The sequence below is a fragment of the Ambystoma mexicanum genome, chromosome 4q (assembly GCF_040938575.1).
Source record: "Ambystoma mexicanum isolate Mex_15411 chromosome 4q, UKY_AmexF1_1, whole genome shotgun sequence".
Taxonomy (NCBI): Eukaryota; Metazoa; Chordata; class Amphibia; order Caudata; family Ambystomatidae; genus Ambystoma; species Ambystoma mexicanum.
Genome location: NC_090928.1, coordinates 392,587,066 through 392,601,849, shown reverse-complemented (window position 1 = coordinate 392,601,849; position 14,784 = coordinate 392,587,066). Strand labels below are relative to the sequence as shown.

At 49.8% G+C, this 14,784-nt stretch overlaps 1 protein-coding gene across 1 annotated transcript in view; it reads right to left on the bottom strand.

Moving 5' to 3' along the window:
• MTR (5-methyltetrahydrofolate-homocysteine methyltransferase) overlaps positions 1–14,784 on the bottom strand; it is a 1,960,411-nt gene that overhangs the window by 1,474,690 nt on the left and 470,937 nt on the right. Inside the window, exon 8 of the mRNA XM_069607970.1 lies at positions 7,267–7,361. Coding sequence (XP_069464071.1) covers positions 7,267–7,361 — 95 coding nt within the window. The remainder of the gene's footprint in view (positions 1–7,266; positions 7,362–14,784) is intronic.

Below are 14,784 nucleotides of genomic sequence, written 5' to 3'. Positions count from 1 at the left end.
CCCTGCCTGGCGCCCGTAGAGCCCGACCGTTCGACGCTCCCGGTGCCAGCGGACTCGCAGTGCTTGGCCTTGTGTTGGACCTCCGTCGCCGGGGCGTCCTCAAAGGTCTTAGAAGACCGCTCGGACTTCTTCTTCTTCTTCTCGCCTGACGGGCTCTTCCCTTCCAGCCAGTTGGCGAGACGTTGATGGCGGTCCTTCATGGTCCGCTCCGACATATTGCCACAAAACGCACAGTCCTTCTCCACGTGTGTCTTGTCCTCATGTAGGCAGTAAAGGCAAAGGGAGTGTTCGTCCTCCTTAAAGACATTCTGAAGCTGGCATCCAGGGCAGACCCTGAACAGCTTTCCGGGCATCGAGCTTCCCTTCTCCTGGGCCATGTCCGAGATGGGCCTGAGAAACTTCTGGAGTCCTCCAAAAGCGTGGCTCGACGAAATCTTCACCCTTGAGGGGCGTAGACGAATCCGACACGGGTCCCCGTTGATCGGATGAAGAAACGGTGGAGCTTGAGGCTCTGTTGACCGAAAAATAGAAGTTTTTTGAGAACAAACGTGAAAAAATAGCACTAACGCTTGAGAGCAATAGCACAAGGATCCCAACACTTGAACGTGCGGTAAAAATCTGAAGATGGCTGCCAGAGGCGGGGTTTAGGTAGAGGGCAGTCATTGGCTGTGGTCAGTATGACGCAGAGATCAGTGATTGGTTACTACTACGAAAGACCGATCAGAAACGAAACTGATACTGATTTTTTCTTTACCGAGGATTCCCAGCCTGACGACGGGAAATATTCATGAGCATGTGAATCCATGCCAGACCCCATGCTGGAGAAGTTGTTTTGCACTGGGCTCAGCGCAAAGATTGTTATGGAACACTGAAAGATACGAAGTCACCCTTGTCCGAGTGGGGAGAGAGAAGGAAGCTTATCAGCTTGGTGTTCGCAGAGACAACGGTAGGAGGGAGTGACATGGAGTGGGTAGAGAGAGGAGAGGGAAGCCTTTTCACACAAGGAGTTGCTTTGAAAACGGGAACTAAGAGAATTTTGTGATGCCTACAGTGGAGAGAATGGGTATGAATGGGGAAATAGATGGTATTTTGCACTGCAGACTCAGAGGGCCATGGGAGAGGTACCTTGTTCAATGTCACTTTGACACACTTTGACACAGCACATGAGACAGGAACACATAACACAGACTGGCAGGCATTTTGCTATACGCTGACACGAAGAGAATAGACATTCTTAGTAGAGAAGGTATGTAACCATATAAATATGTGCGTCATTGGAGACTATAACCAAGGGGGAGGGGAGAGCCCGTTAGTTGTTGGTTGCTGAAAGAGTTCGAGAGAGTTGCTGGAGTTGTTGGCTGTTGGTTGGAGATGGTGCAAGCTTGGTGCAGCACAATCCGTAGGCTTTGATGAGATCGATCTGGCAGAGAGAGAGCTTGGCAGTTGGCAGTTCTTGAGGCCTGCCACTGACTGACTGATTGCAGAGTCGTGCATAGAGGAGAGACCTGGCAAAGACAGAGCTGGAAACACATGCAAATGGGAAGTATGGTTTTGGCCTAGTCTAAACTGATTGATTAGAACTAACACACACACACGCAAAGAGCTTTGGGTGAAGGGGAAATCAGACAGGGATTGTTTAGAGTGAGAGTGTGAAGGATTGGTGTGGATTTGGTCCTGCATGAAGGAGATGGATGCTGACGCTTATATTTAGACTGCATTAGACATTACAGGCTTGTATTAGAGACCTGAAAGGCTTATAGTTATTGCATGGTAGCTTTGCACAAGAAGTATAAAAGGTGCAAATTAGACATAGCAATAGGATTGTCTGCATTGTTATGCTTTGCATTCTGTGTGATCATCAATAAATGTATTTCATTGTTATAATTGAATCGATTCATGTGTTATCTTTGTGTTGTGTCTTATGTTAATTGCGCCCACAGTAGTAAGATAGGAGTAACACAGTGCACATAGGGCCTGAGATACGAATGCAGCAGGGCGTTGGGGGGGATAGTTATCCATAACCCCCTAAGGGATTGTCAAAGATTGTCTGAGAATGGAGCATGCTTGCCCGGGGGGGGGGGGGGGGGAGGGGCAAGACGATGGTTAGGGGTTTTGTTTTTTTCAGACTGAAAAAGGGAAGAGCGGCATTCCCTGGTGAGGGAGTCTGCAATGTCTCCCACTAGGTGAAGAGGGACGAGGAACATCCCATGTCTGACGGCCCAGCGCCACAAGTCCTGCACTTCCTTGGAGAGCGCTGGCGATCGAGTGCTGTCATTTCCTGCTGTAGAACATGGCGGTGGTGTTGTCCGTGATCCTCACCACCTTGCCCTTCAGAGACGGAAGGAATGACTTGAGGGCCCAGAACACTGGCGTACCTCCAGGATGCTGATATGGAGATCCTTCTCCTCCGGCCACCACAGGCCCCTGGCAGGCAGACGTCCGGTGTGGGCTTCCCAGCCTTCCAGAGAAGCGTATGTGGTGACCGTCTCCTGGTATATGGAGGGTTTTGAAATCCCGTGCCCTGGGCGATGTTGGAGCGGACACCCCACCATCCTGTCGCCCGACGGAACTAGTCGTTGAGGGATCTTGTCTGCAAAGCTTCCAGACATCTCTATCCAGCGAACGTCCAGGAACTCCTGAAAAGGTTGCATTTGCAACCTGCAGAGCCAGATGAGGTAGATGCAGGACAACATCATGCCAAGCAATGACTTGATGGCCCGCACCGTGGCTGTCTTTGTCGACAGACAGTCGCTGCACCTTCCCTTCAATGGCTGCTACCCTCTCCTCCGAGGGTGAAGCCAGGCAGGACACTGTATTGAGTCTGGCGCCTAGGAACAGCGCGTTCTGGATGTTAAGTAGGACTTTGGATAGTTGATGGAGAATCCCAGATCCGTCAGTAGCTGGACGGTTGTCTGTGTGTGTCCGACTGCTAACTCCCGCAAGCGGGCCCGAATGAGCCATTTATGGGGATACGGGTATACGTTTATGCCCCGTAGACTTAGATAGGCAGCCACCGGCACCAGGCATTTTGTGAACAATCTGGGGGCCGACTTCCATTCCGAAAGGTAGAGCCTTGAACTGGTAGTTCTGTCCCTGCACTACGAAACGCAGAAACCTCTGATGTTTCTTGTGAATGGGGATGTGGAAATAGGCGTCCTCCAGGACCAGCAACTTAGAAATCTCCTTTCTCCAGTTGGCCGAGCACGTGTTGCAACGTGACCATCCTGAACTTTTGGGACTTCAGGTATTTGTTGAGCCGTTGCAGGTCTAAGATGGGCCTCCAGCCCCCCGTCTTCGCTCTGACCAGAAAGTATTTGGAATAGACTCAGGAGCACTAGAGCCGTTGGGGAACTAGCTCTATTGCCCCTTTCCGCAGCATGGCCCGTACTTCTTCCAGGAGCCGAGGGATGTGCTGCTCCTGACGGGTAATAGGAGGGATCCACGGACACATGCTTTGAAACTCCAACAAGGTGTTTCCCTGGGCGAGAGCGTCCAGCACCCATCTGTCAGTGGTGATCTTCTTCCACTCGCTGACGAACCTCGTCAACCGGCCTCCCACCGGGTGCACACATGGGGGTCCAACATCTCGGATGGTCCAGGCCTGCTTCGGTGTGAGCATCCTGCCCTGCGGGCGACAATGTTGTCCTCCACTACTGTAGGACTGGGAAAGGCCTCTGCAGGCTTCCTGAATCGTGGATCTGGAGGGCCGACGGTAGGAAGTGGAGAAACCTTTGGCAGACCTGCACGACTTTCCCCTGGAGAAGCGAAAAGGGGAGCGATGATGCTGGAGAGTGCCAAGGGAACGGGCCGCCTCTGTATCCGCCTTGATGGCATGGAGTGACTCATGGATGACCTTCCCAAACAAGTTCTCGCAGTCGAAGGGCATGTCCAACACCTTCGCCTGGACCTCCCACCCGAAATTCGTGGCCTTCATCAAGCCTTGGCGACGAAGGCAGACAACATTCCCCATCTGCCAGAACCCTGTGTCGCCTACGTCTAACGCCACTGTGATGGCGTGATCCGATGCTACTTCCCCTTCCTTGAAGAGACCGATTGCCTCCATCGTCTTATGGTAGAAGGACCTCCAAAAAAAGCCCCAGCGAGTACCACAACTCCCCGTCGTACCTGGCTAGGATCCCCAGTGCGTTTGCCACCTTGATAGTGGACGCCGCAGTGTAAATCACTTTCCTTCCTCTGGCGTCCATCCTCTTCCCCCTCGCTGTTAGTAGGAACCGAGGACTGGTTAGCCAACCGTTTCCTCACGGCCACCAATACCACTGAATTCGGCGATGGTTGCAACCTCAGGCACTTGGATGCAGAGTCCGGCACCCAATACTTCTTCTCCAGCCTAAAACGTTTGGCTGGAGCCGTGCAACGGCTCTTGAGGGCTTGGCCCTCTTCCCACACGCCATCCAGAAGGGGCACCGCCATTGATATGATATGATATATGGCATTTATAACGCGCCTATACACAAGTGTTTCAAGGCGCGACAAGGCGGGGGGGGCAAGGGGAGACAGACAACGATCTTCCTCCTGTCCTCACGCCTCTGATACAAGAAACCCTGCTTCCTGGTTTCCTCTGGCATAAGCTGGAATAGCTCAGAGGCTCTGGAGTTCATGGATTGTAACAATCCCACCTCGTTAGGTGGGGACACCATATGTGGAGCATCCAAATGCAGAGACTCGCCCTCCGCTGCAACGGTATCTTTGTTCGTAGTCGTGGCCGTATCCATCCCCTTGTCTGGGTCTGCTGGCGGAGAAGGGGCCCCGACGTGTTTGTGGAGGCTGAAATGGGGGCGTCGGATGACACTTCCTCTTATTCGTTGGAGGCTGATTGGGGAGCTGGGGGACCACTGGAGCGGGGTCCGGTGACATCCTCCTCTGGATCTCTGACACCAAGGTGTGCAGGGTCAACAGAATGTCCAGAGACCCGTCTCTCGGCTGAGCTGGCGGGATCGGAAAGCTAGGCCTGCACCGTCAACACTCTCCTCTTCAACGTCCTTGTGGATCATGTGCAAGGACTCCTGGTCATCGTTGTCCGTGGACGAGACCTCCATGGCTTGGGCCAAAATCTGGGAGGGCTATTTTGGAGCCACCCCTTTTTTCCCCCCATGTGGGCTCAGGCCACCTGTGCGGCCTGAGCCGGTCTCCCCCCTTCTGGTGTTCCAGCCGACTTTGCCAAAGTTACTGCGGCAGTGTCGCGTCTTCGGGGCAGGGATACGTTCTGTGCTGCACAGGCTACCTTCACAGGGTCAGCACCCTTAGCCGTCGTGGTAGTAGCCGTCACCAACTCCATCGTCAACTAAGACTTAGGCTGTGCCGATTGGGCCTGCTTGGGCTGTTCGGCCTTCATCTCCTCCATCCGCAGCTTCTCTGACATCTCCCGTAGTTTAGCCGGGGTAGATTTCCTTTTCAAGGAGGAGCTCGATTGCCGTCTGGCAATGGAGGCGGAGGGCGATGTTGATCGCACCCCATCAGACTTGCGGTTCTTGGCTTGGTCTTGGGCCCCCATGGATGGGGTGCCCTCAAAGGACTTAGAAGACCGCTCCTCCGACCAGCCGGGCCTGGATGAGGCATGACCCTGCTCGGAGCATTTGTCAGAGGCCCTGGCATTAAGCCACACCACCAGTCCACTGTGCTTGTCCCTCGTCGTCTTCAGTCTGGATGCAGGCAGTAGAGGCAAAACAGGTGCTTGTCTTCTACAAACACATTCCATAGCCCACATTTGGTGCAGGGATTGAAGAGGGACCTTACCTCCTCAAGTCACGGTCGGAGGGTGCGGCGAAGTAGGCCCGATGGCCTTCTAGTATCTTCAACGATCTTCGCCCTTGAGGTGTGTTGAAATTCACAGACAACGGATCCCTGCTGCCGGCAGATGGTGAAGAGAGCACACAGGCTCTTTAGGAACAAAAATTTAACCTTTTTCCATCGTAAACAAAATAAAATGTAGAAGTAGCTTGCAGAGCAAACTCGAGGACTCCCAACATTGAAGCGTGCAGTAAAAATCTGAAGATGGCTGCCAGAGGAGGTGCTTAGGGAGAGGACGGTCATTGGATGGGGCAGTATGACCCAGAGGACAGTGATTGGTTTAAAGGAGGAATACAGTTTGTAAGTGAAAGTGAAACTGTTTTTACTTTTACAGAGGATTCCCAGCCTGCCTGGGAATATTCATGAGCATGTGAATCCATGCCAGACCCCATGCTGGAGAAGTAGACAAATAGATTAAGGACAACCAATATTGGACATTTTAAGTGCAAGTAGGCAGTACGGCCAGGTCAGAACATGATCATGATGGGTGAAGTACATAAATGGAGGCAGAGGAAGTGAGAGACAGAGGCAGGTTAGAGGTGAGGGAAAAACGTTAGCGAGCAGGCATATGAGAGGAACGTTAAGCGGGTAACTCGGGAGCAAGGAGGTAGGCTTTTAGTTTGGTTTTGAACAAACCTTTGTGGACTGGGGAAGAGAATTCCATGCAAGTGGAGCAAGAAGAGAGAAAGAGCGGAAGCAAGAGGAACCACAGGGAGGGCGAGGAGCCACAAGAATTGTCGAGGAGCGGGAGCAGAGATAAAGAGAAGGCTTATAGAGTTGGATAGAGGAGGATGGATACAGTGGTGCCTTACCGTGGACAGATTTGTGTACCAGGTGAAGACATTATTTAAATCTGGCCCTGTTTTGCATCATAAGCCATCCAGCCTTGTGACGGTATGAGGAAGTAGGTATGAAGTTAGGGAGTTCAAAGGGTCCTGGTAGCGAAGTTAATGATCTTGTTGAGAGGACAGATAGTATAGTTGGGGAGACCAAAGAGGATACTGCACAGTAGTCCAGTTTAGAGACAAAAAGAGTGGTTAAGAGATGCTTTGTGGTTTTGAAAGGAAGGAGATGCCCGATTGTCCCAATATTTAGGAGGTGAGGCAAGCTGCTGTTCCAGTTTTGGAGCTAAAAGTAGTGAAGGTATGTGAAGGGTCAGATGGCGCAGAGGTTTCTAGCTGAAGAAGAGTAGGGGAGAATGTCAGGTGGGAACTGGATAAGCAGCGGAAGAGATGAAATAGAGCTTTTACATATATACAGAGCAACAACCAATGAGGCTTCTCAATCAAGGGAAGCAGACTAACGGACCCCAGAGCAATGGAAGGAATTGAAATTGTTTTCAAGAGCTACTACGTTTGCTTGCTTCCCAAACACTACTAGTACTCATAAAACAAGGACTACGATAAGGAAAGGGGAAGACCTGATAAAACAAATTAAATCAAATTAATACTTTCTTACCACACTGGCTCAGCATGGGAGACGCTAATGACAAATGCTTCTCCAGTCTGGCCAGAAAGTGTGCGCCCACTCTTATCCACAATTGTTCCTGAAATCTAAAATTGAGCAAGAAAAAAATGTTTAGCAAACAATAGGTTTTATTTTAAAGTTAAGCAGCATGAAAAATGGCACACATTTCCTCAATAGCACTCAATCTTTTTTAAAATTTGATTGTTTGCTTGTTAGGCGCTTATACAGGAAGTAAATACTGTTTCAAAGCGCTCACAGGCCAACAGGGAGGGGACAAGGGGATGTAAAAACGATTGAAATACATACAAATATTAAATACAGTGGGAGGGGCTGGGAAGACGACCCTACTATGCCGTGTGAGTGTTCAGAACGTGCAAATGCAGAATGGAGGGGGAATGGAATGGAATAGGTGCTGTGATGCTCATGGGTAAGCAACAAGTGAAGAGCAATGTAAGGTAAGGGCAACCCTGCAGGGTGGAGGGTGAGCCGAGGCAAGTGCTGAGGATAGACAGATGTTGGTGGGGATTCGGGGGGGCTGAGGTTAAAGAGAAAGGTCTTGAGGAGCTTCTGGAATTTAAGAAAGTTCTGTCCAAGACAAAGAGGGAGGGGGAGGCTGTTCCAAAGGAGGGAGCCAACTGACGAAGATCGACCTCCTGCCCTGTTTAGCAAAACACTTTACACAAAGAGTTGGTGCCAGAGGAGCGCAGGGGTTTAGAGGGGGAATACTTAGTAAGAGAGTTGCAGATTGTGTGGTCTCCGGCCCCAGAAAGCCTTGTGGATGGTATAGAGGGATTTGAATTTAATCCATGAAGCAACCAGGAGCCAGTGAAGACTATTTGGGCAGGAGAGATGCGGTCTCTGGGCTAGAGGCCACGGATAAGTCTTGCTGCCCTATTCTGGATTAGCTGGAAAGGATGCAGAGTGGAAGAAGGAAAATTAAGGAAGAGGCTATTTTAATAGTCAGAGCCTCGTAAGAACGAGGGCTTGGGTAACATTAAGCTTCTGCCGGAAGGTGAGAAGAACAAGTTACTTACCAACTGTAACGTTCTTTCGACTGGATGTTCCTCCCACGTATTCCTCATCTTGTGATAAATCGTTATCTCCAGCTTCGCTGCTTCGGAAAAAATTTCTCAGCAGAGGGCGCTGTGCTCGAGGTCGTGGCGTCGATTGTCCCTCGACATACTCCGTACTCTGTCGACGTCACCGATGGTATAAGTAGCTTGAGCCGCACCCGTTGCTTCAGTTCTATTTTTTCGATGAAATATATATATAGGAGGAACACCCAGGCGTGTACCATGACCAATACATTCTTCGTGAGAGGAAAGTGTAAGAAAACGTAAACTGTACTGTGGGGTAGGATGGGAGGGTTGATGAGGAATACGTGGGAGGAACATCCAGTCGAAAGAACGTTACAGTTGGTAAGTAACTTGTTCTTCGAATGGATTGTGTCCTCCCACATATTCATCATCTTGTGATAGGCTCCCATAGCAGTATCAATTTTTTGGAGGTGGGCGTACCATTTCAGTTTTCGTGGACAGAATGCAGAACTGCCTTTGCAAATAAACCCTCGTTAGAGGAGGCAGTGTACAAGCAATAATGTTTAACAAAGGTATTTATTGTTTTCCAGGTTGCAGCTGCACAAATGTCTGCTGCCGGGACTCCCCTCTTTAGAGCCGCAGAAGTAGCCATTCCCCTTGTAGAATGGGCACGAAGCCCATCTTGTGGTTCTTTTCCCGCTAGTCTGTAGCACTCAACTATGGCTAATATGATCCAGCGGGAAATGGTCTGTTTTGTTACAGATAAGCCTAATTTTTGACCAGTATAACCCACAAACAGTTGGTCATCTTGTCTCAATTTAGCCATCCTAGAGATGTAAAAACTAAGAGCCCTCTTGGGATCTAATCTATGTAATCTCTCATCTTCTTTGCCCAGGTGAGGAGGAGGATAAAACGTAGGAAGTACTATATTTTGTGACAAATGGAAGTCCGAGACTACTTTTGGCAAAAATGAAGGTTTAACTTTAAGGACTACCTTATCTTTATAAAAAATAGTACATGGTGGTTTGCATGAGAGAGCCTGAAGTTCGCTAACCCTGTGGGCTGATGATAGGGCCACAAGGAGGACAGTTTTTAGAGTCAAAAGCCTCAATGGACATGAGTGCAGAGGCTCAAAAGGTATGCAAGTCAAGAATTTTAATACTAAATGTAAGTCCCAGGCTGGTACATGAAAAGGTACTGGAGGGTATACATTAGTGAGCCCCTTTAAGAATTGAATTATTAACAGTATTTTGAAATATGAAACCTCTTCCGAGGAGCGCTTGAAAATGGACAGCGCAGCAAGGTATCCTTTTATTGTTCCTATCTGGAGCCCCAGATTAGCTAGATGTAGCAGAAAGGAAAGCACCATTGGAGTGCCGCACTGAAAAGGGTCCACATCCTTGTCTTTGCACCAGTTACTAAACCTATTCCAGCGACATCGGTACAAAGACTTTGTTGCTGGTCTTCTGGCCGAAAGCAAGATTTCCATTACGTCATCCGTAAGATCCCAATCCTTGTATCTCAACCTCTCAGAAACCATGCGTGAATGTTGAGTGTCTTGACCTCTGGATGGAGAACCCGACCTTCCTCTTGCGAGAGAAGATCCTCTCTTTGCGGAAGACGTATTGGAGGGCAGATGGACATGTCTAGAAGGTCCGGGTACCACGTCCTCCTGGCCCAATCCGGGGCAATTAGGATCATGGTTTTCCTGAACTTTCTCAACCTCCTGATTACTTGAGGAATCACAGGGACTGGGGGAAACGCGTACAGCAGTGGAAACTTCCAATCCATTACGAATGCTTCTCCCAGAGCTCCTCTTTGAGGAAATTCCCTTGAGCAGTACTGATCGCACTTCCGGTTGATCGCAGTGGCGAACAGATCCACTTGAGGGGTTCCCCAAAGGGCGAAGATCTCCAGAAGGACTTCCTGAGCCAGCTCCCACTCGTGAGAGACCGTGCTCTGCCTGCTCAGAGCGTCTGCTGCCGTGTTCTTTTCTGCGGCTAGGTGAATTGCCGACAGAGAGATTCCTTCTCGTATTGCCCAGAACCAGAGCTGCATTGCCTCTCTGCACAGTGGCAGTGACCCTACACCTCCTCTCTTGTTGAGATAGTACATGGCCACTGTGTTGTCCGTCATTATCAGAACATTCTTTCCCTGTCCAGAGGGCAGAAAGGCCTTCAGAGCTAGTCTGATTGCCCTCCGCTCTAATAGGTTGATGTGTAGTTTGGACTCCGATGGAGACCAACGACCGCTGATTGTCAGATCGTTGGTGTGTGCTCCCCACCCCGTGAGTGAGGCGTCCGTCACTACCGTTATCTCCGGCCATGGTTGCCAAAAAGACTCTCCCTTGAGAATGTTGTTGTTGCAAGCCCACCATAGAAGATCCTGAGCAACTGCGCTCGGGACTTGCAGAAGATCCGACATATTCCCTGAGAACTGGGACCACAGAGTTCTGAGTGCCCATTAAAGGGATCTCATTCTCAACCTGGCCTCTGGTACTAGGAAAAGGCAGGATGCCATGAGGCCGAGCAACCTGAGAAAATCGAAGGCCGGTAGACGTTGGACATTCTGGAATTTTGTTACCATCTGCTGGATGTGGAGAGCTCTCACTTCGGGAGGCGAAGCTTTTCGCGATGAAGTGTCCAAGACTGCTCCGATAAACTGGAGTTTCTGGGCTGGTATCATGTGGGACTTCTTGAAATTGAGGGAGAAGCCCAGTTTGTGGAGGAAGTGGCAGGTGATCGAAAGATGTTCCTGAGCTTGTTCTGGAGAACTTGCCCTGATCAACCAGTCGTCCAGGTAGGGATATATGTGAATACCTCCTTTCCTGAGACTTGCTGCCACAACCGCCAACAGTTTGGTGAAAACCCTCGGGGCGGAGGTCAACCCGAATGGCAGAACTCGAAACTGATAATGAGAATTGCCAATCGCGAACCTCAGGTACTTTCTGTGCTTTGGATGGATTGGCACATGAAAGTAAGCATCCTGAAGGTCCAATGATACCAACCAATCTTGGAGTTGGAGAGCCTGAAGGATCTGAGAAAGAGTCACCATCTTGAACTTGTCCTTCCTGAGGAACTTGTTCAAGTTTCTCAAGTCCAAGATGGGTCTCAGTCCTCCGTCCTTTTTTGGGATGAGAAAATATGGGGAGTACCAACTGCTGTTCCTCTCCGCTACAGGTACCAGTTCTATGGCACCTTTCTCTAGCAGGGTTAAAATTTCCTGCAACAGGAGCGGATCCGGAATTTTGACTGAGTTGGCTCCCGGTTGATGAGTCTGAGGCCTTTTTAGAAAGGGGAGACAGTAACCTTGGGCTACTGTTTCCAGTGCCCAAGCATCTGAGGTAATGCCCAGTCATTCCTTCAGATGTTGAGATCCTGCCTCCCACTGGTGTTTTGTGTAACAAGGTCTCAGAGGGATTTGGAGGCGGCTGCACGAGTGGCTGAGGGTACAGATGCCGCTCCTGAGGCTGATTTTGCACCTCTTCCCCGTGCTCCACGAGGGAAGTTCCCTTTGCCCCTTTGAAGCCTGCCCTCTTCCTCTACCAAAAGAGGAGTAGTATCGAAAAGAACAACCCCTCCAGGAAGATGAGCCGGAATAGGGTTTTAGAGGCTGGCGCAAAGAGGCGCTAAGTGATTTAGCTGCCACTTTCGAGGTCTGAAGTTTTTCTAGGCTTTCATCAGCCTTTCTGCCAAAGAGCCTCGAGCCATCAAAGGGCATGTTGAAGTCTAGCTTGCACGTCCGGTGCAAATCCCGACTTCCTCAACCACGCAAATCTGCGTAGCACAACGCTTGCAGCCATGGATCTGCTGATACTATCAGCAGTATCCAGTCCAGACTGGAGGCATTCCCCCATTGCCTCCTTCCCGTCTTTGACTATATTCAGGAAGCCTTGCCTTTCCTCGCCTTCCAGAATATGATCAGCCGCCGCCGAAATACAGTCCCACAGGGTATGGGTAAACCTGGCTAGGGTACAAATGACATTTGCCGACTTAAGTGCCATACTGCCCGACGTGAAAACTTTACGTGCCCAGGCGTCCATTTTTTTATCCTCTCTATCTGGAGAGATAGTTGGATAAGCAGTTTGTTTTGAAGTGGATGCTGCTTGAATGACTAAACTCTCTGGAGTCGGATGTTTATTCAAATATTCAGGATCCGATCCAGCTGGTCTATATTTTCTTGGAAAAGTGCTATCTGCAGCAGCAATGGTTTCTGGTTTCTCCCAGTTTTTCTCCACAGTCCTTTGAAGGGCCTTGTGAAAAGGGAGAACAGGATCCTTCTGCGGTCCCTTGACGATGATATCCGTCATGTCATCTTGTTCAAAAATGGGTGAAGTATTAGCCCAACCCATGTATTCAACTACCCTGGTCATAAGACCCCTGTACCCGGCATCTGCATGCTCTGCAGGATCAGGTTTGGCGAACTCTAATTCTGGGGATGTGTCAACTCCACTGGCAGAATGTAGAGTATCACTCAGGTCTCTCATTCTAGATTCCTGGTCAATAAGTTCTTCAGGAACTTGTCTTGTACCATAAGTAACTCCCAAAGAAGTAACTTCGTCTTCTTCTGAAGCAGACTCTTCATAGATTGCAGACATAGATTTGAAAAAAAATTATCTGGGCAAAGGAGTGAATCTCCTTTCTTCCGCTTCCATCTGCTTCGAAGAAAATGGCAAATCCCTCGGAGTTTTCGAGGGTGTCTTCGAAGTTTTCGAAGATGACTTCGACAATGGCGTTGATGGCGCATTTGGCTTTGGTGTCGAAATTATCGACGTCAAGGGCGTCGACGAAGTTGTCGAAGTCTTCGACGATTTGTGTTTCTTGGCCGGCACTGGAGAGGTGCTCGACTCTCGAAGATTTGACGGTTTTACGTCGACTCGAGGTTTTTTGTATTCCTCGACGCTACTGGTCTTGGCCATAGTAGCCTTGGACTTCCCTTTGTCGTCCAATGGAGCGACTTTAGGGGTATGGCTTTTTCGAGGTTCCTTCGAGGGGGTCGAGGCAGCATTCTCGAAAACCTCCATCATCTTTTTGCGGAATTCTTCCCACTTACTGGGAGAATCCGATTTAGTCGGACAACTAATTTCTTCGGTCGACTCTGAAGAAGAAGATGAGGGAGATCTATGACTCCTCTTCATTTTTTTCGATGACGACGAAGAATGTCTCGATTTACTCCTAGATCGAGATCTCTTCGAGTGCCTATGGCGATCCGATCCCTTAGAATCAGTCGCTTTCTTATGTCTTTTTGATGAAACCTTTTTTGAGGCCTCACTCCCCACCGACAGTTTACCTCTCCTCTCACGAAGAGCTTTTTCGGTCATCGATTGGCAGGACCCGCAGTTGTCGGTTCGGTGACTGGAACCGAGACACCAGAGACAAATCCGGTGGGGATCGGTAATCGACATCTTAGACCCACAATCTGCACACTTTTTAAACCCAGTTGTGGGTGTCGAAGGTGTCGAAGATGATGACATTTTCTTCACAGAAAATAGAAGCGCACCTTTCTCGATAGCGAAGCGATCGGAAAAACGGAACTGAAGCAATGGGTGCGGCTCAAGCTACTTATACCATCGGTAACGTCGACAGAGTACGGAGTATGTCGAGGGACAATCGACGCCACAACCTCGAGCACAGCGCCCTCTGCCGAGAAAATGTTTTTCCGAAGCAGCGAAGCTGGAGATAACGATTTATCACAAGATGAGGAATACGTGGGAGGACACAATCCATTCGAAAAGGTAGAATTCCTTTGAGAAGGAAGAGCTGAAAGTGGGACTTCATGGCAATGTCCTGAGTGTGAGGCCAATGTTGTCCTTGATGGTTCTCGAAGAGCAAGGGGAAACCTGTTTGGAAGAGACCTTCATGGAGCTGACAACTCTGGTGACTTCATCATGTGAGAGAAGGGCGAATGATGAGATGGGGGGGTGGAAGATTGTGTTACAAGGCTGTTCAGGATGTCCTGGGTTTTGGTGATGAAGTGAGCGTCGAGTGCATTGCAGAGAGCCTGAGAGGGACTAGGGGAGGAGGATACTGTGAAGGGTTGGCTAGTTGCAGATTTTGAAAAGTTCAGCCATGCTACTGGACGTGCAAGATACCCGTGCCTGAACATGGGCCCTTTTCTTGGCACGGATAGCGAGTCTGTATTGCATTTGGAGCAGGTAGCATGTCAGTTTGTCAGAGGGTGCACCTGCGGTTTGCCACTTCCGCTCCGGAGCTCTGCACCTTAATTTCAGAGCTCCAAGTTCAGAGTCGTACTAGGTGCTGCGCTTAGAGGCAGGTTTCAAGCGGATCCTCATGACAGGGGCAAGAATGTCAAGGGTGTTGGTGATGGACAGGTGGAAGTTGCTGAGAGCAAAGTCAGTGGTAGAATCGGAGTTGGGGGAAAATGGGGATAAAGGTGGCAGTTAAGGCAGCAGCTGAAAATCGTTTCATCGGGCGGATGTTCGTGAATGAGGTTGGCAGGGCTATTGGAGGCG